The 24915-nt window shown below is 37.0% G+C and overlaps 1 protein-coding gene across 1 annotated transcript in view; it reads right to left on the reverse strand.

Moving 5' to 3' along the window:
* NBAS (neuroblastoma amplified sequence) overlaps window positions 1-24915 on the reverse strand; it is a 164410-nt gene that overhangs the window by 36014 nt on the left and 103481 nt on the right. Inside the window, exons 44-48 of the mRNA XM_027887996.1 lie at window positions 23199-23533; window positions 13887-14105; window positions 13436-13638; window positions 4225-4314; window positions 1787-1982 (exon numbers count right to left, since the gene is read on the reverse strand). Coding sequence (XP_027743797.1) covers window positions 1787-1982; window positions 4225-4314; window positions 13436-13638; window positions 13887-14105; window positions 23199-23533 — 1043 coding nt within the window. The remainder of the gene's footprint in view (window positions 1-1786; window positions 1983-4224; window positions 4315-13435; window positions 13639-13886; window positions 14106-23198; window positions 23534-24915) is intronic.

Genomic DNA, 24915 nt, shown 5'->3' on the forward strand with positions numbered 1-24915 from the left:
TTGATATCTGCTGACTAAAAGAGAAAACAAAGATAAAATAAACAGTCTACATCTAAGACCACTCATTTGTTTTCTTGGACATTTGTGAAAGAACTCTGAATTTCAATGATGGGTCCCTAATGGACAAACTAACATGACTCTCCTGTCTAAATAACACATTAGTTACCTAGCACGAAGTATTCAAATAAAACAAAAGGTTCGCATCTATCACATTTAGCTTTAACTGACATGAAAATGAGAATAATTTTTTAATATGTTCCAGTAGGACTTTTATAACTGCACTCTGTAGCAGAAATTGGGGATCCATAAACGATGATTTTTATATATGTACATATAAGCACACTTTTCACTATTGCTAAGCATGAAAACTATTTCTACACTCAGCAAGATAATAAAAAGCATATAAATAGAACTTTATATTACGATATTGTATACATATTTTATATAATTATCTTTGAAGGGTTTGAGCTTATCCAGTGCAGTAGTAAAACTTCTTATTTATTTTCATTATCTACCCATAACCTTTTTCTTAAGACATACTCCAGTTGAATGTTTTAAAATTGGAAATGCTTTTGAATTGGAAAGCAGGTCACAGGCAATACAAATACTGACAAAGGATTGAATGAAGATGAAGAATCCAAGCCCAGACATATACCTGAATAGTAGCTGAGGAGTTAAATGCCAGTTTTACTGTGAATGCAAGAGAAAAAGTAATTTCTAAAGAAAGCAAGAGATAAGTATTTTCTTTTCCCTTTAAGATTTTTATTGGGATTATTCCCTTGGATAAATTCAGCATAGTGAGTCAAAACTGAGATATTGCTTTTGTTTTATATGAATATAAAGTGGTTTTGTGCATAGATCTTTTTGAGGAACTATTATAAATATTCTATTTCAGTTCCACAAGGTTTTGGCATGGGGGAGGCACTTAGAAAACGAACAAAAAGTAATTCTGCTTCTGAACAATTCTACATGCAGCAAGTGCTACTCATATGATTTCAAAACAGCACAAGCTTCAAAGACAAGACTAATTCATCCTGTTAAGCCTGTATTATATTTTCATTGCACTTAGAAAAGCAGAACCTCTAAAAATACGTGTTGATACTAAGCATTTCAGCAAAATGAGTCATGAAATGAAGTAGTTAAAATATTAATAATTAATAACCAACAAGAGCCTTTTTGTATATATAGAATTTTTAATATTCTACTTGACAAAATCAAGTGTTTCCATTCGTAAGAATATTCATTAGATGATCCTTAATAGTCTTAGATTAACTTCTACATATACTTAAAAATGGAAGTATTTTGCCATCTTTTAATTCAAAAGGAAAGTTAATCTGTTTTAGACTTGAAAACCTAAGCTGAGAAGCACTTTGGCTCTCTTAGCTGGAAACAAATAAAGAGCTAAGAGTAACTTCTTTCAACAATAAGTTTACCTTATTTTTTTCCCAACTTTAGACAGTGGCCAATAACTGCCATTCTAATTCTGACTATAATGACAAACCAAGTAGAAGATAAAGAAGGAAGGTAAAATTGACAGGAAAAAGATGGTCAGAAAAGAAAGAATATACAAAAACTTCAAAGTCAATATTAGACAGAGAGGAAAATCATGAGTATTTAATCAAATTCAGTATTATGCACTCCTGATCCCAAACAAAAGCTGAGGAGTCCCTTAACTTTACATAACTTTGATTCAAAAGGAAATTAGTATTAGTTCCCACACCAAAAGAATGCATCGCAACCACATATTGAAAAACAGTCTTATCCTATAATTTATAGCAATCGATACCTTTTTCTCAGGCCAGCAAGCTCTGAGAACAGCTTGTGTCCTGAAGTACACAAGTAGCTTGCTGTCCTCATCACTGAGATGGAAGGCTTGCTCCAGAATCTGCAATACCCTGATGCGCGGCTTCACTGCTAAAGAGTCATCACCACAGAAAGGTCTCAACCACTCCAAAAGGTCATCTGAAGAAACTACTTTCTCCCTGTAATTAAACAATACTGTGTTAAACAGTGTCTGGCAATGATCCTAAGGAAAGTACCACACGTGTTTTTAAAACTTAATAGGTACATTCAATATATAACAAATATATAACACTAGAAATGGAAGATCTGACCTCAGAGAAGCTGCAGAGAAACTAGTCCTTGTTAAACAGCTGCCCAGAGTTGTGTGGACTTAAGAATTTTTTGTGAACTTCAAATAACTATGTTAATCCATCTGTACAGTTACATTTTCTCCCACATACTACTTTGGTACCAGACAATGGTGCTGGATTTCAGCATGTGAAAATCCAAGTCTTTTCATGGTGTCTGGGCCTGACTCACGCCTGTACTTCCACACCATCTGACTTTATGGAAAACAAGTTGAAATGATTCCATTTTAAATATGACATTTTAATATCTGAATGCTTATTCATACTGCCACCCTATCATCTTTTGCTTTCCTTACAGGTCCCTTTCTTACATTCCACATACACAAATTATTTCTTCCAATTTTAGCACTAGGCATTTCTTTTTTTTTTCTGTACCACCTATAGCCAGCTTGATGATTATAAATTCTTAGGATGATAATGACTGCAGGATGTTATAAACCTTAGAAAGAAAGAAATTAAAAAAGAGAGACATTAAAAACTCTACGTTTTGTGGTCTTTCTGACTTTGTTCATCATAAAAACTCTTAATCAAATAATTTGATTCAAAAAATGTATTATATTGAATACATTCTAACTGTGTGAAAGCATTTACGGTACATAGATCACCATGAGCTAACCAACCAACACTTGCAGACAGAATAATCTGTTATGTCCCTCAGAGCCTATAACCTAGCAGGTAGCAAATCAGTAAATGCTATTCTACATTTCAGTAGTATTTTAAACTCAAGATAATTTCTTTATTACAGGGAAAAAAAAAAAAAGCCAAGAAAGTGGTTCCAGGTGGAGTGTGATTTATAACTAATGGCCTAATGTTCTCTTATTTGTCTTAACAAGGCAGACGGGAAAGTAATATCAGACAGAAAACACCAATTTAACTCGTCTTGCAGCTCTGAAATAATAAACATTGACATCTTAGGTTTCCATATTACAAAGACTTCAATTTTACTTAGGCTTTTTATTGTCTGAATTATGCTGTTAGCTCAGAACTTCACCTAAATCAGATATGCCTCTGCTGAACAGGTGGCATTCAAACTGTAAATTAAAAGTTTGGGAATTAAAGGACCTGCTGGAATATTTCAAGGGTTTTGCAGAGCTTGCACTCGCTGCTTACATATGTTTTCCTGAGGGAAAGAATTCTGTTTTGTCAACTGAGTAGATGAGGTTTAAGGTAATACATAAGTATTTAAATGAATGTAAATAATCTCTAGTAATCATAATGATTTTCACTTCAGCTTATTGTTTCACTCGTTAAATGCTGATGAAGTATACAGAGACTACAGAAGTGCATCTCAGACTAAAACAGTACTGACTCTTCCATTATACCTTAGAACATTGTAAATTACATTTACTGTAAATTTTTACATCAATTCAGTCTACTTCTGTATCCATTATTTAGCTACTTAAATGTCACTGGAGAAGCCTCCATAAAGTAGTTTAACTAGTTTTGTGTGGTTACCAGAGAGTATGGCGTTTTATTATTATTATCATACATGAGTTCTTAGCTTGTACATCTGGAAAAAAAAAGCTGATTTTTTTTTTTCTTCCTTATCTTTACGAGGAATGCAATGGAAAATATCAGTGGGACATACGGACTGTTATGTGATCTGAAATAAGAACATTCCCAAAAGGGGAGAAAAAAATGTGGTGACCCATCTTGTAGCATTTGTGAAATGGTTTCTGCACTATACCCTACAAATATCGACAAATTTAGATATCTAAATTCAGATATCTGAAAGTGAATCATTATTAATTGCAGTTCATCTACTGAATTTATAAACTGAAACGCAAGCAGTGACATTCTCCTGGCATATACACAGTCTGCACTAGTCACTGCTGAAAGAACATTTTCTCAATTTACCATAACACAGTTATCTAAATTTTAGGTTCAGTAGCCTACTTTCTTTCAAATGATCAAGTAAAGGCTTCTGTAAGGGCTCAGTTTTTGAACCTGATGACAGCCTATTCCAGAATAAAGTCTTAGAAAATTAGGTGCAAACCCACTATATATATCCACAAAGAAAAAAATCATCCATATTCAAAGTCTTAACCACAGAATCCATACAGGAAGCTCTTACCCTTTCTCGACACTTGCATGCACTGCAGAAATTATGCCTTCTAGGATTCCAAGTGGATCTTTCAATATTGTAGATGAATCGCCATTTCCACTGTTAAGGAAAGACAAAGTTACCATTAAAGTGGCCCTTCATATTGTATCTCATTTCATGTATCTGCAGGATTTATATGAATTGTTCAACAATTATAACAATTTTTCACTTTCACTGCTTAACTAGTACGTTTATTTTTATGTCAAAATAATGCAAAGAGCAACAAGGAAAGAGTGAGAAAAAATACTAAAAATATTTACATGAAACTTGAAAGAAAAAGAATAGTAAAGTTTAGTGCTTTTAACACAGATCAGGTCAGCAAAATATATAATGTAATCTCACTACCTTAAAGATCTCATCAATATCAACTAAAGAGAATCAAGGCTATACATAAGTGTCACTATCTTTTCCTTCCAAATCATCTTGCAGTATCTCTCTTGGCTTAAATCAACTTGACCGTAACCTGAGGCAACAGTACCCTATCTGCTGATTCAGCAGATTCCTCTGGGGTCAAGCCAGCCACAAAACAGTGTCCACTATGCACATGCAGGAATAGAAAAATGTCCACTGTGCTTCCCATCAGACATTCCAGTTAAAAATAGTTTTCTTCCACCGGTGGAAACATCGTAAAAACTGGCGGGGGGGGGGGGGGGGGGGGGGGGCGGGGGCACATAACCAACAACCAACCAACCAAAAACTCCAAACCCACTCCAACAGGAAAGCAAACTTTGGTCATAATCCAATGAAAATGACATAATGACATTTTCTGCTAAGATTTTCAATACAACAAACAGATTCAGTGCTGAGAGAGGGAGAGATTTTGCACTGGTACTCCAACAAAGCACACAGGGTCTGTCTACGGAAACCACTGCAGTGACAGCGATACCTGGATAAAACTAGAAAAACAACAGTTTTGCCTATCTTAGTTAGTCAGTGCTACATTAAAGAGAGAGAAGGGCAGGCAAATAGTTCCTGTGTTATCCCAGATGACTCAAAAAAAATCCAGAGAAAAAGTGCATTTGCTCTACAGCTCATCACCATATCAAAGCTCTTCTGCCACTAAAAATGTCACCTCTTATTATATGTGCTCTTATCAACAATGAATATATACCCAGCCTACCCTGACTGTACTAAAACCAAAATACAGTATATAGCTGATAGTCATGTGTAAAAATAACTGCAATATTCCACAATCTTTTTGTCAGGAGCTACAGAATGTTTACAGTTTTGTAATTTAATACAATTATTGAGTTAGATAAATATTTCCTAAAAATTATTATACTATATGGCCTAGTAACCTGAATTTGTATGACCTTCAATGTCTTCCTGCATTCAGAACTTTCATTTTTTGTATTTTTATCTTAATGCACTCCAGTGAACAACACTAGATTTAAAACCAAGATGTGACTCCATTCAGAATAAATTCAAGATGATTTATTGCATGATGAAAACTGAGTATATTCATTTTATATTGTTATCGTGCACTTCTGTAGTAGGCTGACCCTGGCTGAATGCCAGGCACCCACCAAAGCTGCTCCATCACTCCCCTCCACAAGTGGACAGGAGAGGGAAAATATAATGGAAGTTTGATAAGCTAAGGACAGGGAAAGACCATTCACTGAATGCCATCACAGGCAAAAATGACATGACTTAGGGGTATTAACTGAATTTACTACTAACTAAATCAGAGCAGAATAATCAGAAGTAAAAAAAAATCTTAAAAACACCCTCCCCCCCACCCCTCTCTTCCTCTCAGGCACTACCTCCTCCCTCACAGTGGGTCAGGGAGGTGGGGAATGGGGGTTACAGTCAGTTTATCACAGGTTGTTCCTGCTGCTGCTGCTCAGGGAAGATTCCTTCCCCTACTCCCCATGGGGTCCCCTCCCATGGGAGGACAGTCCTCCACAACCTTCTCCAACATGAGTCCATCCCACCAGCAAAAGCTCTGCACAAACTGCTCCAACGTGTGTCCCTTTGTACGGGGTGCAGTCCTTCAGGCACACTCTGCTCAGTCCCCCACAGGGCCGTAAGTCCTACCAGGAAAATCTGCTCCAGCACGGACTCCTCTCTCCAAGGGTTAGCAGGTCCCTGCCAGGACCCTGCTCCAGCCTGGGCATCCCCCAGGGTCACAGCCTCCTTTAGGGATCCATCTGCTCCAGCATGGACTCCTCCCTGGGCTGCAGATGGAATCTCTACATCCCTGTGGTCCTCCCTGGGCTGCAGAGGCACAGCTCCCTCACCGTGGTCTGCAGCACGGGCTGTGGGGGATGCTGCCCAGAGCATCTCCTCCTCTCCTCCTTCTGCACCAACCTTGGTGTCTGCAGGGTTGCTGCTCTCACATATTCTCACTCCTGTCTTCTCTGGCCACAATCACTTCTGCACAGTAACTTTTTTTCCTTCTTAAATGTGTTATCACAAAAGTGTTACTACCATCGCTGATGGGCTCAGCCTTGGCCAGCAGCAAGTCCATCCTGGATCCAGCCGGCATTGGCCCTGCTGGACATGGGGGAGGCTTCTGGAAGCTTCTCATAGAAAGCCACCCCTGTAGCCCCTGCGCTACCAAAACCTGCCCACACAAACCATAAGTTCAAAATACAAGTAGAAAGCTCCTACCACCAGGCTTCTTCTCAAAAAAATAGTTAAATATGTCTGATGGAAATGCTGTTCTTAGTACCAATACTATCATGTGCCAACTAAATAAATTTTTAAAGATTCAAGTTAAAAATCTAGATATTTTCCTAAACATCTTCAGAATACTTGGAAACAATCAAATTATAATTTATAGCACAGAATAGTACAGAAATATTCAGGATTTTACACTCCCAAAGAGACATGATGTGTGTCCAAAAGATAAAATCCATTTTCACCAAAATGCGTTAGAAAAAATTCATTCTCAAAAAAAAAAAAAGTATTTTCACAGACAAGGAGACTTAACAGATTTGCATGCTCTGTTACAGAAAATTAAAAAAAACTACACCTTTAGGGCAGAAGTACAAAGCACAGCAGTATTCAAGTAATCATTTTATGCAACTGGCTACAGGCATTAGGAGATGGTTTCAAAGTTCTTTAGAAATAAAAAAAGCTAAGAAAATTTAAGGTATGTTCCCAGAGCGAAGACAGATATAAGACATTTCATTTCTGTTCTTTTATAAGCCACTTTCTTAGTGCTTACAGGCCAGATTTAAATTTTCCTGTATCGGTTTTTTGTGCCTTTTTTTTTTTCAATTAAGTTTGTAATAAAAATACACCAACAAAGGGCGTTAACATGGCATATGCAAAGAAAACCAGAATACTTATAAAACTTGCACCCTAAGAAGAGAATGAGTGTTGAAATAGAAACAAGTAGGACATTTGCAGCCCTTCAGTAGTTAAAGGGAGCTTATAAGAAAGATATTGACAGACTTCTTAACACCACCTGTAGCTACAGCAGAAGGGATAATGGTTTTAAACTAAGAGAGGGTTGATTCAGAGTACATATAAGGAAAAACTTTTTTACAATGAGGGTGGTGAGACACTGGCATGGGTTGCCCAGGGAGGTGGTGGATACCCCATCCCTGGAAACACTCCAGGTCAGGTTGGACAGATCTCTCAGCAACCTGATCCAGTTGAAAATGTCCCTGATCATTGCAGGGGAGTTGGATTAGATGACCTTTAAAGTCCCAACTCAAACTGTTCTATGATCCTACAGTATACAGAAATGGAAATCTTAGTGCTCTACTTATCCTAAGTTATCTTTAGTGTACATAAACAACTGCCATATCAAAGGAGCCCGATAAGCAAACCTTTTGTTTTGATATATCCTTCATTTTGGAGATCAGTTCTGGACACTCCTAGCACTTGCTCTTCAAAAATCCTTCATCCCTCTAATCAGAAATGAAAGTTTTTAGCTGCTGTCACAACCAGGCTCTGAGCTCCTCACAACAACCCAGGTCAAGAGACAAATCTCTGCAGAAGTTAATGGGCATTTCCAAAACCAGAAAATCACTGTTTCCAAAAACAGAGTATCAGACAATACATCTGTGAAGTCAGTTCTTAAGAACAACAGATTTATTAACATTTACAGAAAGCTTCAAGTTTGTCATACACAGACATGTACTCTTCTACTAAGAAGGGAAGAAGTTAATCCAAGCAATAAGTTACATTTATCTACAATAAGAAAGTATTTTAAAAATAAAACTAGAAGGAAGATTGAAAGCTAGCATTTTTTAAGCTTAATACTGCCTTTACTGCCTAATGGTTAAAGAAGCTAAAAAGTGATGATAGCTCATGAGACAAATAATCCTGTCAAGTTTCCACAGATTGTTGCCTGCTTCTTAATAATTAATGATTAAAAAGAAGCAGCTACTAACAGAAACAAATATAATTAATGAAGGATTAGTCTTCCACACAAATTCTAAGCTATTTCATGCATGTTTTAAACAACAGAACAGGATTCAGTGTTCACCTCAAAACTTCGAGGTATGAGCTTGATGTAATTACACTGATAAAGGCTTATTTTGATATCAGTTCAGCTTCTGAAAATGTGATGCATATTTAATCACATTCCTCAAACAGAATAAAGTACAAAGGACACTTGAAAGGAAAAAAAAATTTAATTTCATCTAAATTTTTTAACCTAATTACTGTATTCATTGAAAATACTCCAGCTTTATTTTCCTCTTTCTGATTGTTTTTTCTCTTATTTAAATATGAGGAAAATAAAGAAAATAACATACTGATAGTGTGATCATTCAAAACTGGGGGGAAAAAAGTCATAATAGAAACCCCTCATTTCCATCTAAAATACTATGAAATTATTATACACAAGCTACAAAATTATTCTACATGACCCCTGCTGACGTGAGGTAAGACAGTAAAAAATCTGATTTCTTTTCTTTTCCCTTTTAAGTTAGCTACTCTTTCTAACAAAGCTGGATTTACCTTCTTCACAAAACACTGGGCATTAAACAAGAACTCAAAATTTCGCCAAACCTTTCCTGCTCACTGCCTTGTGAATACTTCCAAAATTTCATGAAACACTATATCCACATGGACACCTAAGAGAAGAATTGTAGGAGAATCAAATGAAGGGGACCAGAATGTTTTTGACAGACAACTGTCTTCCCTGACTGACCAGCCATGAACATGCCTACAGCCATGGATCATGGAATGTCTCCTGTACATTATGTGAGCAATCTTAGGCAAGGAATTAAATTGAGTCTTAGGTAAGTCTACTCAGACATCCATAGTTGACGATATATTTTGTGGGTTTTGTTTTTTGAGAAGTTTGTGATTTCTACTGAAGAGGCAACTGATTTTTATTTCTAACTGCTGTATCTACAGGTAAACGAGTAAATGCCCAATACATATGTCATGCAAAATATGCAGATATGCTCTGCTGGAGAGATTTTACACACACCAACACAAGATTTTCCGTGCTGAGTCTTCTGTGCCAGAACTGGAGAGGCAAGTAAAATAAAAGTAGTTAACAGGACTGGAAGACAACACTGCTCTAAAAATTACAAGATAGGCTCCTGATATTAAGCAAATAACTATGTTTATAGTTAACAAGAAGATTGTTTCTGAGAAGGTGTCAGAGTTTTTAGGCCTGTCATATTGCACACTATTAAAAAATTAAGCCAAAAAGTAATTTAAGTTTTCATAAAGTTACCACTTTCTAGGAGGTTCTTTTGAAATAGTCACTAAATATACTAATAATGAAATATATTTTACTGTGTTTGAAGGGCAGATAGTTATGCAACTGAAAGAAAGGATGAATATTTTCAAATCACAGAAGTGGTGGACTGATCCTTAACTTTCAGGCAAATCACTGACACTACCATAACTTTTCACAAGCTTGTTTCACTTATTTTTTTGATACCTTAATTACACTCCTTATCACTGTAGCTATAAAAAAATCCAAGTTCAGTGTTATAACCTTATAACGGCTACTCTGAAGTTTAATTGTCAAAGAAGGAATTTTCCAACATCATCTGTTTCAGAACTATTGTATGAAATAACCACACCGTATAACACACCAAAGCTCCAGTAAATAAACCGAGGGAGTTTTCCCTTGAAATGTTGTGTTTATTAAGAGTTTGCCATTCTGGGTACACAGGTAAGACTACTTCTTTAATTGCAGAAATGCAGGTATTAAATAAAATGGGGTTAATATGTTTTATTTTTTGTTATAGCTTGAAAGCTAACATATGAGCCTAGGACAGAGATGAATCCAATTTTATTCACAGGAACATCATTAATACCAGTAGGCTTAAGAGATGCCAAGCAACAACTTTTCATTGCTCCCTATATTTAGTGTGATGCTACTTTATGGTATTACCCTCTTTCTGAATTTCATCATAGGCAGGATATTATCTCAAGTATTTGCTATTGTATTTTATGCTAGATTTTCACTTCATGGTCTTTATCATTGCAGCAGACAAACATTCCATAGTACAGAATGCTATGAAATTATTTCTCCCTTCTCTGTCTCCTCAAAGAAGTGGGAGAGTGGGGGCAGAATTATTTGTACTGACCGCATTAGGTCACATTACACACCAAATCATTCTAATTGAAGCTCCCAACTTATCTTCCCATCTCTGCCACTACAGTTTTATCTACAGGACAGACAGTCATTCTCTTCTTTCCAGTGAAGTGCTGCATAGGAGTTATTGGTAATGGTCTCTGTCTGGAACTTGAAATGAACATGCAGCTATTCCAGCCTTGTAATGCATATGAAGAACAAATAATTCAGTTCACAGAAAAATGCTGATAAGAAGCAGAGCAGAAAAGAGAATTTTGATAGGTTTCTCACACTCTGCATGTTAATGACACTCATTATAGTAGAAATAACTGGACTTTGTGAGGTTTATATCCAGATACATCACACTGCTAGTCAGAAACAGCAGGACAGTTATAATCTAAAGCCAAATTATTCCTCTTCAAATGGACAAACCCAGACAAGAAAGACAATATTACTTATGTTGCTCTGCAAAAGCTCTACCATCACTGAGGATGCTGAGAATACTCTTAAACTGAGTGACAGGAGAAATCAATTTTCTGCCAAAGAGGACTGCAAACAATTTGACAAGCTGCCTTCTTTTGGTCTGTGGCACTTCCATCTGCTGTAATATACACATACATGCTGAAGAAAAAGTAGAGCCATAGATAATTTTCCATGCTAGACTTATTTTCCTATTTCTGATATGTGCATTCAGATCATCCTGCTCACATAATTTTTCTGCATCCAGAACAATAGGATAAATTCTCAAAGTTTTATCTATCTAAACTGGTCTTAGAAGTACTGAACAGTGTTTAGCAGTCACCTAACAGCAGAACACTCTTTCATACTTACTGCATATATCTCTCTGGAATAGAAATACTTCAGGACAGAGTCTTGCATGAATAGTTAAATGAGAAGTATCTGCTCATTTATAATGGATGATATAAAAATATCTCCCCCTCCCTCCATTAAAAAAATATGACAATAATTCTAATGAACACTAGATTAAAGATACAGTGACACTTCATTTGGAATATTCAGTACAACACTTCCAGTCAGGAAAAGGCAACAGGTAGCACCCAGCAATATGAAATCCATGAAGGGTTTCTCAAATGAAAAAAAATCCCTGATGAATTATTTTCAATTGACTGCAGAAAAAAGCCATACTGAACACTTCTTACGATGCTCTGAAGGAAAAAGAGTATCACAGACAGATGTATTCTTAAGAGCTCATTGACAGTTTGTCAATAATGATGGTAAAACAAAAATCTCAGGTGTTCTTCATCCTGGGAACACAAATACAGACAGGGATGTAGATGACCTTCATTGTCTGCTTCCTGTCTTAAGAATTTCACATCTGAGTTCTAGCCAGCAGCAGTGGGACTGAGTGTGCTCTTTGGTTAAGCTGTTCTGACAGAGAACATCAAGACAGACACATAGATCCCACTGCACTAACACAGGGGTTAGAATGGTGCCAATTCCTATCTTGCTACAAAAATCTGTGGACTTCCACATATCCTAAACCTTGGTTAAAAACCAATATCATGTTTACAAAACCATGACTACAAAGTTTTCAATGTTTCTCTCAAGTGTTAGAACTGTAATTTGGAAGCAAGACTATAAAGAATACATTACACTAGAAAGGTTGTTGTTAATGCAAATTTTAAACTCACTGCTAACAAGATTAAGATGCTCAGAACCAATAGTATTTCATGTTCCTTTGCATCATCTAGGTCTTGCCCAGATATCAAAAGAATCTCCTTATGGTACAGAATGTAGGATTGCTTATAGTATAATGGCAGTAACAGCAAAAAACAGTACCAATGACAGCAATGGAAGAGTTGAGCAAAGCAATCCCTCACATTAGAAACTTGTTTCTCTCCACGTAGTTAGAAGGCTGGGGGGTTTTTAGGGTATCACTGTTATTCTAAATGCTGCAAAAGAATAAAGCACTCTCATTTGCTCTTTCATTTGGAAGTAGGGTATGATACAGAGGGAGATGGAAGAAGATCAAAAACTCTAATAAGCACTATCTACAAGAACAAAGAAGAAAAATGTAGTCTTTTTTTAAATGACAAATAAACACGTCTTTCAAAAAACCAAACCAAACAACATAAAAAGACAGCTCCCAGAAATGCCTCAGTAAGTTATTTTGAAGATGAAAATTGTGCTACAAGTGGTAGGGCATGCTGTTGTGGTAACAGCCATCACTAGGTCTCTGCTACCCAAATGCCTGCATGAGTTACCCACCGTTTCCAACACAAATGCCTTTTAACTCTGTTTAAGGGGGAAGAATTATGTGCAGTCGTAAATTTTCTAAAAATTCGTATTGTACACACATAATGGAACAAGATCGTAAAGCCAACACTTTTAACGTAAAAGCACATTCCAGTGAACAGGATGAGTTCTGCTTAATTTGTTCGGACTGTCCCAGTTTCCCAAACTCAGAGAAACGTTAACTGCCTAAATATGAAATTACAGGTAAATAGGAGCATAAGCGATCCAAAAACTCGCCTGTCACTGCTTAATTTTCTGCAAAATCCAAACACTGAAAGCAAGCAAGTCTTCACACCTAATAAACAAACCAAATCAACTGAACAAAACCCACAACAAACCAACATGCCAACCCAACCAACCAAAATAAACCCTCCAAAAACCCTGAAAAAAAATTTTTGGGCTAAATTGAGGAAGTGTGCTTACCTTAATATACCTACAATTTTTTGAATAGCACATTGGACAACATCCTTGGGAGAAAGACCTAGATCTCCAACAGCCACTTGTAACAACTGCTGTATCATGTCCAGGGGCTGACCATCTATACACATAGCTACTGCTTGCTCATGGATTTTTTCTTTCTCTGACCTTGACAAATCATATAAATAGCCATACTTCTGTAGTGTATCCTGTAAACAGATAATTAGTGTTACTAATCAGTAAGACCTGCTTATTTACAGGGCTGTATTAGAATCTTCCTTTCTGCTAAGAATTAACGTATACTGAGAAAAAGAAGAGATTAATGGAAGTGAATTTTCAAAAACCAGGTCAACAAAACCAAAAGTAGAAAACATTAATAAAATATGACAAAAGAATGATGTCTATCATTGCTAGTCATGGTAACACTCAAAACAAGCATTTGATCCGTAATCATTACCTCTTCACTGTTTTTCAAGTAAGTGATAAAACTGTGAGTGAGTGTTTCCAGATGAGCAAGAGATTGCTGCAAGTGATTCAAAGTTTCTTCATAAGCAACAGATGGATTTTCCACATCTTTCATGTCATCCTCAGAAGTTTTTTTTCTGGATTTCTCAGAAAGATGTTTGACTGCCTTAATAGCCTTCTTAGTCACTTCTATCCTGGCTTCAACTGGTAGCTGAAAAAGATTGATCAAATATTTATTCATTCATCACCCATGTGCTTTGATCACCCACTGTTTGAATTACAACAGTGCCTAGAGGTCAGGTGGCTCCACTGTTCCACAACACAGCATAAAATTAAATGAAGTATTTAATGAAACAACTTTATCTCTTGTAATTTATTTAAAAATTATCAGTATTCCATTACTTTCTTCTACTGTCCTCCCTTTTACTGACGTTGACTCTTGCTCATTGTAAACTTTTTTTCCTAATAGCATTTAGTACTTTTGTAGACTGTTACCTTATAATCTTTGATTTTTAATTCTGCATTGAGAGATGTCCAAGGATCACTTTACAAGATTACTGAAAACTCACTTAAGGTTAGTTTTGTCACATTTACATCCCTGTTTAAAATATATTCCTAAGACTATAATCAGAAACAAACAAACAAACAAAAACCACAAAAAACAAACAGGAGGAGGTCTACAACTTTTAAATGAACATATTTAAAGCCCAGGTTATACAAAACAGCAACTTACTATTTTCAAAGACCTGTACAACTAGATGTATCTAGGCATTAAACTGAAACCAGAAAGTCTGACTTTCTTATTTCAGGAAAGGCATAGCTTCAGCTGTAAGTCCAAAACAAAGTCTGAAATATGATTTTAGAAATTCATGTATAATTTGTTCATCTGTAACTTTGAGCACAGTTTTAAGGATGCTTGCAATATACTTTCTAATGGGTAGGGGTGTCCTGTGTCTAAACTCTAAACCCAAAACATTAAGTACTTTTAAAATCAGGTGTTTTAGTTACTGCAATACTGAACAAAGATATATAAACAACTTTGATTTTCAAGTTGAAATATGCAAGAAATAGAAAATAAAACTTGAATCTGTAGACACAGTGAATAGGAAAGAGGATGAATTACCACAAAAGAGGGTAATTAAACTGCTATAGTATTGTTCATACCAAAGTCCAACAGATGTTTACATCATTAATTAAACTAGCTACTTATAAAGCCATAAAAAGCTTGATAATGATTATTTAGTGGAAAGTTTTACAGTTTATATACATCCCACCTCTCCCCCACAAAAAAAAAGGCCAGAAGTGAAAGATGTAGGATTTACTCCTGGGTTTTGTTATGCTATGGTTATACTATGAACCACAGTAATGGTTTACTGGACATTTTTAATGATAAAAGCAAAATGGGTGGACATAATCGTAAGAGCTAAGAAAACTTGCCAGTATTAACACAATACAGAGGGTATTTTACCTTTCAGTTGCAAACTGTTCCATTCCCTCCCAAAGTAATTGAGTTTGTTACTTTGAACAAAGTCTCGGCATCAGGCTTTAAGCAAAGAAAAGGTGATAACCTCCACACCACATTAAAATGTTAACAACCAAAGCTGAATTTATATATCTATTTTGTAAACATGATAAAAGATGAAAGCAGCTACATATTTCATTTTTCCTCTTCTAGTCTTCAAAATGCAATTAAATTGTTTGCCTTTTGCATCTCTCTTAAGTATTCCCTCTAACTTATATCCAAGAGAATGATGACAATATACTGCCAGTTTAGAAGTCATAATGCCATAAGCATATACAGAATAAAGCATTGAGAAAAAAAATATACAGGCTCTTCCCAAGACTATTTTAATTTAGCATTCACATTTGCATAGTGCCAAAATGCAGCACTATCAACATGTCATTTCTCTGGTTATTTTATTCCAAAACATGAACTGCTATCCTCTATTCTTCTAGTCAGCTTCAGTAATGAGATTTGGTATCATATGCAGTGATAAAAAAAGTATAGCTTAGGGGCTAGTTCACGCTTTGTTTGCATGTGAAGTTTTATTTTTAAAAAGCTTTTACAGTTTAAAAAGATTTTTAAATCTATAGGCTATATTGTGTAATGAAAAATCCTAAAAATCTCTTTTCAAACCAAAGAACATCACATACTATTTCAGCTCAACAGATTTCACTCCTCAGGGTAAAAACTCATCTCATAAGCCCATTCCCCTCAGAATATAGAAGTATTTCTTAAAAAAGTACTGTGCAAGTAACATTAACTTGTACATGAAGATGTTGACCTTTCTACTCTTATTGCCAGTGATTAACATGCAACTTTGAGATTATGGAAACAGCTCCCCTCCTTTTAGGGTCACAGAAACCTGAGATCCCAGCATTGCTGAAACACAGAATGCTGGAAGGGACCTCCAGAGAGCATCTGGTCCAAATGCCCAATCAAACAGATCAGGCCTCTAGAGCCTCTTGCCAAGGACCACATTGAATAACTACAGTGCGTGAGACTCTACAACCTCTCTGTGCAATGTGTGCCAGGGACAGTCACCCTTCTAGTGAAAAATCTTTCATGGTGTTCAGATGGAATGGTAAGGTCCAGTTTCCATATCTGCCACTAAATCACAGAATCACAGAATAGCCTGGGTTGGAAGGGACCTTAAAGATCATCTCTTTCCAACACCCCTGCCATGGACAGGGATTCCTTCCACTAGACCAGGTTATTCCAAGCCCCATCCAACCTGGTCATGAATACTTCAGGGACAGGGCAGATACAGCTTCTCTGGTCAGCCACTGTCTGACCATCCTCATGGTAAAGAATTTCTTATTAATGTCCAATTTAAACCTACTCTCTTCCAGTTTGAAGCCATTCTCCCTTGTCCTGTCACTACATACCTTTGTATATAGTTTCTCCCCATCTTTCTTTTAGGCTCCCATCAGGTACTGGAAGGCCACAATTACATCACCCCACAGCTTTCTCTTCTCCAGAATGAAAAAATCTTAATTCCCTCAGCCTTTTCTTTTAGGAGAGGTGCTCCACTCCTCTGATCATCTTGGTGGCCCTCCTCTAGACTCACTCCAACAGGTCAATGTCCTTCCTGTGCTGGGCACCCCAGAGCTGGATGCAGCATTGCAGGAGAGTCTCACCAGAGCAGAGCAGAGGGGCAGACACACCTCTCTTGAACTGCTGCCCACACTGCTTTTGACCCAGCTTTACATATGGCACTAACCAAATGTTGTGGAGCCATAACCCAACCAGATATACTAGAATGGAAAACGATTACTTTAGTTAATTCAGAAGCAACTTCAACAGCTATGGGATAACACAAGTTGGCTCCCAGTTCCTACAGGCTGAGAGAAAAAGAAAAGCAAAAGCAGGATAAAGATAATTTAACACATGAAAGAAAGAAATGAAGAAGCCAAGGTAATCACTGACCACCTCCCAGAAGCAGGGCAATGCACAGCCGTTCTCCAAGCAACAACTATCGTGGAACACACCCTCCTTGTTACCACTGAGCATGACATTACATGATACAATATGCACCTTTGGCCAGCTGTCCTGGCTGTGTCCTGTGCCTGCTTTTTGCCCACCTCCAGCCTACTCAGGGCTGAGGTGCTGCGAAAAAAAGCCTTGACACTGTGCAAGCAGTGCTCAGCAAGAGCCAAGACGGTGTGATATCAACACTGTTTCAGTTACAAACGTAAAGCACAGCCCCACTGAGGCTGCTTATGATGGAAGTTAACTCCATCCCTACCTTATCCTGCACAATTCATATGGAAATCAGTGAAAAAGTTCTAATGTTTGTAAGGAACCAATTAAAGAAAATATATTATTCATGAAGTTTCCTATTATGCGGTCTTGAAGCAGATTTAATTAAAATAACTGTATAAATGAAAGGCAGAAAAAAGTATCTCATACTGATACTAAAAAAAGAAGTACTGTCAAATATCCATGAAGAAAACAAGGTCAGACAAGACAAACCAACTGAACTGAAGCACAGTGATAAGAAGTGATAAAAAGAAGACAAATAATTCAGAAAGTAACATCTGAATGCAGTCACACTACATAAGAACACTATTAACACATTTCTTGTACACCTTCAGGCAATGTCATGACCTGTCGTTTTCCTTAAGTGTTTTATTCAGCTTTAAGAAGTCAATCAGATAGACAAAAGATAATGAACATTATTTTGAGCTTTTTTTTTTTTTTAAGCTGAGCTATTTATACAATTATCTTAAATGGCATTTAAAGTCATTAAAGTCAAGAAAATTATTCAGGTTAATATCCAGTTGTAACAGGTTCCCAGTCCACACCTGTCAAAAACGCATTACTACTGACTCGGAGAAAGTAAGTCAACATTTCAACTTGAAACATTAAGTTTCAAGCAAAGTTCCTTTTTTCCATCAGAAGTTGGAAGAGAAGTTATAAGAGATGGAAGAGTAAAGATAAAAAGATGTTTTCAGCCATAGCCTGAATGAATGTGGCTGAGTCTATGGAATGCTGTGAGGAAGAGCATGTGTAAAGAAAATTTCAGCTTCTCTTTCTCTACAGAAGACTTGACTGATGATACAACTCCTTTTTTACTCTGCTATCTAAACCTGTAGCCTTTTCTTCCTAATTAACATACTGTGTCAATCTCCATTTGTAGTGTGTGCCCAACAATGAAAACACAATGATTAAAAAAGACTGTTTTCAGATTGTTGTGGTTTTGTTGTGTTGGACTTTTTTCACAGAGTACTGTTAATCAAAAAAACATCAGGGCAATGACCTATGAGCTCTGAAACAGATGGTTCTTTGGAGACATAACCGACTCTCAGCACAATGAACAAAATGCTTACAACCAAGGAATAAAAAACATCCCCAAATTACCTAAAATGCTTCACAAAGATCACAGAAAGGGGAATAATGGGAAATCATCATGACAAAAAGTTGATATGATCATTACTATAATTAAGAATCTATGACAGCAGTATTATTTAAAAGCAAACAGAGCTGCTGGGAAAAAAGATGACAGACTTAAAATGAATGCAAAAATGTAAGCAGTAGTTCCAATGAATATGTGGAATATCTCCCATATATATATATATATATATATACATATATATATGGAGAAATCTGTTCCATACACACAAATACCGTATTCTTAACATTACAGAGGTGGACTGGATTATTATTTAGTTAGAAAGACTTAAATAGTTATTCAGAGTTTAAAGTATTTCTGAGTATAAATACCACAAGCAGAAACCCTCTCACTGCTTGTAGCAGTGAGCTGTTGACCTCCAGGGATCAATACTTCAGTCCTTCAATGTGTGAGGAGTGAGGAAGGTACTGACAAAGCATAAAGGACTTCATCTGTTTCATTTACCACAAACTCAACAAAAATTTTGCATCCATCTTCACCTTCTTCAACTACATTAACTGTGTTACTTTGGGTTATGATTTATTGAAGTCCCACTATGATGCATCTCTGCTCATACAGTTCCCGCCACCCAATGTCACCCTGCCCATAAACCCTTAAGGCCTGAATCTTATCTTCCAGGTGGTAACTCATTTCTACTAATAGCAAGAAACACAGAGAAAAGAATCGCTGAGCTCTTAGCAGTAAAGTACCTAACACTGGGTTACATCTTAAAATGCAAGTCAGTGTAACAATGTTTGTTGCCTTTTCATTAAGTGCAAACTTCTCCATTTCTCCAGTTTCGACATTCTCTCATCCCCTTTGCCCAGTCAAGCACTGCTCATTCACACACCTTTTCATTCAGTCACTGCTGGCCCAATTCATGAGAAAGCTAAAACGAAGAGCTTGTGGAAGGGGACAGCTGAAGAAGAGGGTCCCTGTCAAAGTGCATCACGTTCCTTTCTTTCTCAGTAGGAACAAGAAGTTGCAGAAGGCAGTACTAAATTCCTGTGTTTTCATTCCCTTTTGCATAATTCCACATTATGCCCCCAGGTTCTCTGCCATATCCAAGTGACACAGAAGTAGAAGAAGCTGCCTATTGCTTTGCTGGCCCACCACCTGCCTGTCTTTACTACTACTGACATCTTGAAACAGTGGGGGATATTCTGATGTCTGTTTCCCAAGTTCCCACGTGGTGACAACAGCAATGGTACCTTTGAAGTTGAACCCATGCAGCCTACACTGTTAGGTAGCCAACCTCTCATTACTCCTTATTACTTGAGACTTTTTTGTTTGTTTCTGACCAAAAGGGGTTTTTCAATAGAGGTGCTGTTCCAAAAGAGTAACAAGGGAGTGCATCTTATCTTCTCCTTGGGCTACTCTCTCTGTCCTTTCCTGCTTTCCCCTTGCAAAATTCTGAAGGAGTGGGAGGAAGATGAGGAGTGTCAGCTGTTTCCTTTTTATTTTGTCAGTTCACCTCTCAGCAATCCTAAAAAGATGTACTTGTGCTATCTCACTTTAAGTTTCCTCTCAAAAGAAATCCACAAATTTTCTATATGTGAGAAAACTCAGTTGTCTCAGTGACAGCACAAATTATTTCATGATAATGGCCATGCTTTCTGCAGCCTGTTAAATCTCATGCAAATCATGCACCATGGCATACATAAATGTGCATTTGCTACAGGAATGGGAAGTTGATATAATAAAGTACTTGGCGATAGAACTGGGCTGGGAAGTGTCAAGTTAGAGATTAAAAGAACAAGCACATGACCAGTGCAGCTTCAAACCAGATAAAATTTAAGTAACAGGTGCAAGCCTAAAGGCAGCTCCTATGTATGAAGCATTTTCAGATTAAAGTGGAAGCAAAGAGATCTCAGAGAAGTTTTCAAGGGCTACGATGATAATTTCTCATCGTACACTTCCACTTGAAAACTGAATGGGATCCTGAGGCAAACCTAGTTGCAAGCTGGTTAAACAGCTGTTTCATTCCCAAACGTGGTGCAGGGGACACTAAATTAGATCATTTGACCAACTGTTTCAAGCACTTCTTGAGTATCTTTCATGGCCAAAATGATAACAGATTTCTACTACAAAATTCTGCTTGGCCACTAAACACAATAATCCTGCCATCAGTATTTCTTTCCTACTACTCCTACTCATCTTCAGAGAATACTGAAACTCTATTAGTATCCTGAAAAGAAATAAACAAAGGAAAATAAATGTGTTTCAAAACAGTCCTGCAGTGGAGGATATCCACTCTCTCCCTGCATCATTCATGTGAAAAAAATGAGAAATAATCTCCAAGTGCCCAAGACACAATAACAGCAAGAGTTTCAAGTAGTCACTACCAGTGATGATACATAAAATAGTACTTCCTTCTCATTAGGCAACAGTTATCCTCTTGATATCTCAGTCCAAGATCAAGTCTGGCAATTAAGGTCCTAGGATGAGTCTCAGTCTTCCCTGATAAGCATGAAGAAGTACTATCATGTGATAAAAAGGATCAAAACATCTAAACCAAGACAGCACCAAACAGGCTTAAGAGACAGCTGATGAAACTAGTGATAAAATGTGTTGGTCTAGCATGACAGTCAGATCACAGCACAAATTTCATGCTGACAAAGCAGCTTATTTTCCCAAGTAGCAATTTTTTTTCACCAAATTCTCATGTAGATACAGGTTCGAAGATAGTATAAACCTATATTAATATTGAGGGATCATTAAAACAGTATCCAAAGAGGGAACAAATTGAAATTCACGTCATGAAAGATCATGAATAAACTCCTCAGAAAAATTATCACAATAGAGAATAAAAAAGATAAAGAAAAAAAACCAAAATGAAAACCCTAGAGAACACCTCTTTATCAACTTTTCATTTCAGATAAAGTTAGTGAAGACACCTCTAGATCTTTTAATAAGGTAATAACTAAGAAATCTCATTCCTCTTTTGTGTGTCACAGTACAGATACATGCATGAGGAAAACTTTATGCTAGAAATATCCTTGTAAGTAGATTTCACTGGGAAAAAAGAAACTGCAGATCTGGTAATATATGTTACAGACATGAAAGCATGTTCTTTCAAAACCAGGCTTTCAGACAGATGGAGATCATGACAGAGTTTATAATTTATACTATTACAGTGCTTATAAACCATATATATTTGGCCCAGAATTCTTTTCTCTGTGGAGCACCTTATTCAGAATGTAAAAGCCTAGTACTGAGCACAAGCCTGCAGCACAATGACTTTTAGGATGAGTACAAATATATAAATAAATAAATAAATACAACACCCAAATATCTGGTGGAGGGACACAGGAGGACACAGGTAATCCAGGGAGGTTCCTGGAATGCATTTCCTTCACCAAGTGATTGAGGAACCAACCAGGAAAGGTGCTATGCTGGAACTTCCCACCAAAAGGAGAGGCTGGTGGGGAATGTGAAGATCAAGGGCAGCCAGGGCTGCAATTGCCTCTCTAGAAGGAAATGGGAGACCTGGTTACCTGGGACATGGAGAACTGAGTCACTCCATGAAATTTCTGCATCAGAACTTAGTGGATGAAGGAAGAGAAACTGATGTCATCTACTGGTAAATGCAAAACATTTGACACTGTCCTGCATGACACACAGCACACAAACTGGAGAGACATGGATTTAACACAGGGACCACTTGGTGGATAAAAAATTGGCTGGATGGCCACATGCAAAGAGTTGCATTAACAATTCAATGTCCAAGTGTTACTCAGGGGCAGGTACTGGGGCTGGCACTGTTTAGCATCTACACTGCAGACATGGACAGTGGGACTGAACCCAGAGGAGGCTACAAAGATGCTCAGGAGGCTGGAGCACCTCTCCCATCAAGACAGGCTGAGAGAGCCGGGGTTGCTCAGTAAGTAGAAGGCTCTGGGAAGACCTTACAGCAGTCATCAAGTACCTACATTGGGCCTGCAAGAGAGCTTTCTACCAGTGCATGTAGTGATAGGAAAAGCAGAATGGCTTTAAACTGAAAGAGGGCAGGTTTAGATTAGATATAAGGAAAAAATGCAGCAAACCCCCATGGCAAAGGGGTCAGAACTAGACGGCCTTTAAGGTTCCTTCCAACCCAAACCATTCGATAAATTCATGAAATACACAGTATCCTATTCTCTGCTGAACAGGAATACAGGGACTTTGGGGTTCCATCAAAAGCTCTCTTATTCACAGAGCTAACTCCTCTAACTGAATAAAAATCCTTTTCTGGTTGTTTTTATAATGGCAGCCATAAAAAGAAAAGGTAGGAATAGGAAGGTAGGTTCATGAATATATCTTTAAATAATATAAAATGAAAAATATAACATTTGCTGAGATTTTCTTCAGGATAATATGAACTGTGCCTAACCTGAGGACTAAAATTCTTTAAAAAAATATTTGCTTACCTTTGTGACAGCTTTTGAAGAAAAGGTAATTTCATCAAGGAAAGTAACAATATCATCTGGATCAAGTCTATCGAAGTACTTTGAACACATATCATATGCATGTAGCCACTCGTCCATGGTTTCTGGTATCTTTTTAATGAGATGGTGATCACCATTCCAAAAAAGTTTTTGTAACCAAACAGTATAAACAGAGCTTGATGACAGCATGCTGCCATCGTTTTTAGGAATTTTGGGAGCCAGTTTGGAAATAGATAAGACATTTTGACTTGTAAGGACAGGCTCCAGTGTTTCCAGAGGATTTTCATTTTCACCTGTTAGTTTTTTGTAATTAAGACCTAGTGACAAAAGGAGGAAGAGGTAGAAGTTATTAACAATTAAATCTACTCAAACTCTACAATTATGTATATAACAATCAGGACTACACTACTATCTGCAGAACTAGACAGACTCTAGCCCATCCCCTTTTACAAACATACACACTGACAGAGTGGGATTTTATGATGCATGGTGCATGTGGAATCTCTCAATCCATGGAACATATTTTAACATAATACATTGATAGAACAAGGGGGAATGGCTTTAAACTGAAAGAGGGTAGATTTAGATTGAGTATTTGGAAGGAATTCTTCAATGTGAGGTGGTGAGACCCTGGAAGAGGTTGCCCGGAGAAGCTGTGGCTGCCCCATCCCTCGAAGTGTTCAAGGCCAGTTGGATGAGGTTTGGAGCAACCCATCCAGCAGGTGTCCCTGCCCACAGCAGAGGTGTTGGAATAAGATGATCTCTAAGGACCCTTCCTACCCAAACTGTTCTGTGATTCTATGATACAAACTAAAAAAAAGCAGATTCTCAAAGAAGCATGAGCACATATATAGTACCTAGAATCACGCTCTTATTTAAATATAAGGCCTAGAAAGCCTCATGCTCTTCAAGAAATAAGTCTTCATTAATTTAAAAATATGTATGCTGATCATGTTACAATTGGTATTTACCACTTGGCAAAAAAATGCAAGGCACTAATCACAAGTAAACTAAGTAAGGTCAACATGTCCTAGAGATAGGGCATGTAGGTACATTTACATCAGTATCTATAATCAAGAGTCCTTTACTACTCTGGTTCCAAAAGGAAAAAAAACCCTTGCAAATTAATCTAGCAACAGCAAAAATATTTCTAGCAGTGATACTATTTTAATCTCTTTGCATATAATTCCTAAGATAACAGACTTCTACTGCTATGTTTTTATGCATGTATTTTGGGCCTGTAACTTCTGTAAACACTTTGATGTTGTTTCTGGACTCCTATCTATTTCTAAACCATGCTGAACACTGAGATTTTTGTTTAAGTGTGCATAGCACAATAGATTTAATTTTCTACCATACAAAGTGACTGATTTATGTCTGATGTATGATTCCAGGACTTTTTTTTTTTTTTTGAGTAATATTTAAAATAACTTTGAAGGCAAAAAATAACTTTTTGGAAGATTTTTCTTTGACAGTCATCATAGAACTTGACTTGAATATCAACAAGAACTGAAGTTAGCCCTCCTCTCCAAAAAAATTATTGAATTTTTTCTTTCTGCAGTACATGAATTCATCTCTCCAAACTCTGCAGCAAACTTAGTGTCCAATACACATGAGGTTCCAGTACTGAACAATTAATTCATCCCCACAGCAGGTAATGCCATACAGTGTATATTTTACTTTCTGAAACTGGATTTGG

The sequence above is a fragment of the Empidonax traillii genome, unplaced genomic scaffold (genome assembly GCF_003031625.1).
Source record: "Empidonax traillii isolate 1590-97213 ecotype Southwest subspecies unplaced genomic scaffold, ASM303162v1 scaffold228:size850385, whole genome shotgun sequence".
NCBI classification, from domain to species: domain Eukaryota; kingdom Metazoa; phylum Chordata; class Aves; order Passeriformes; family Tyrannidae; genus Empidonax; species Empidonax traillii.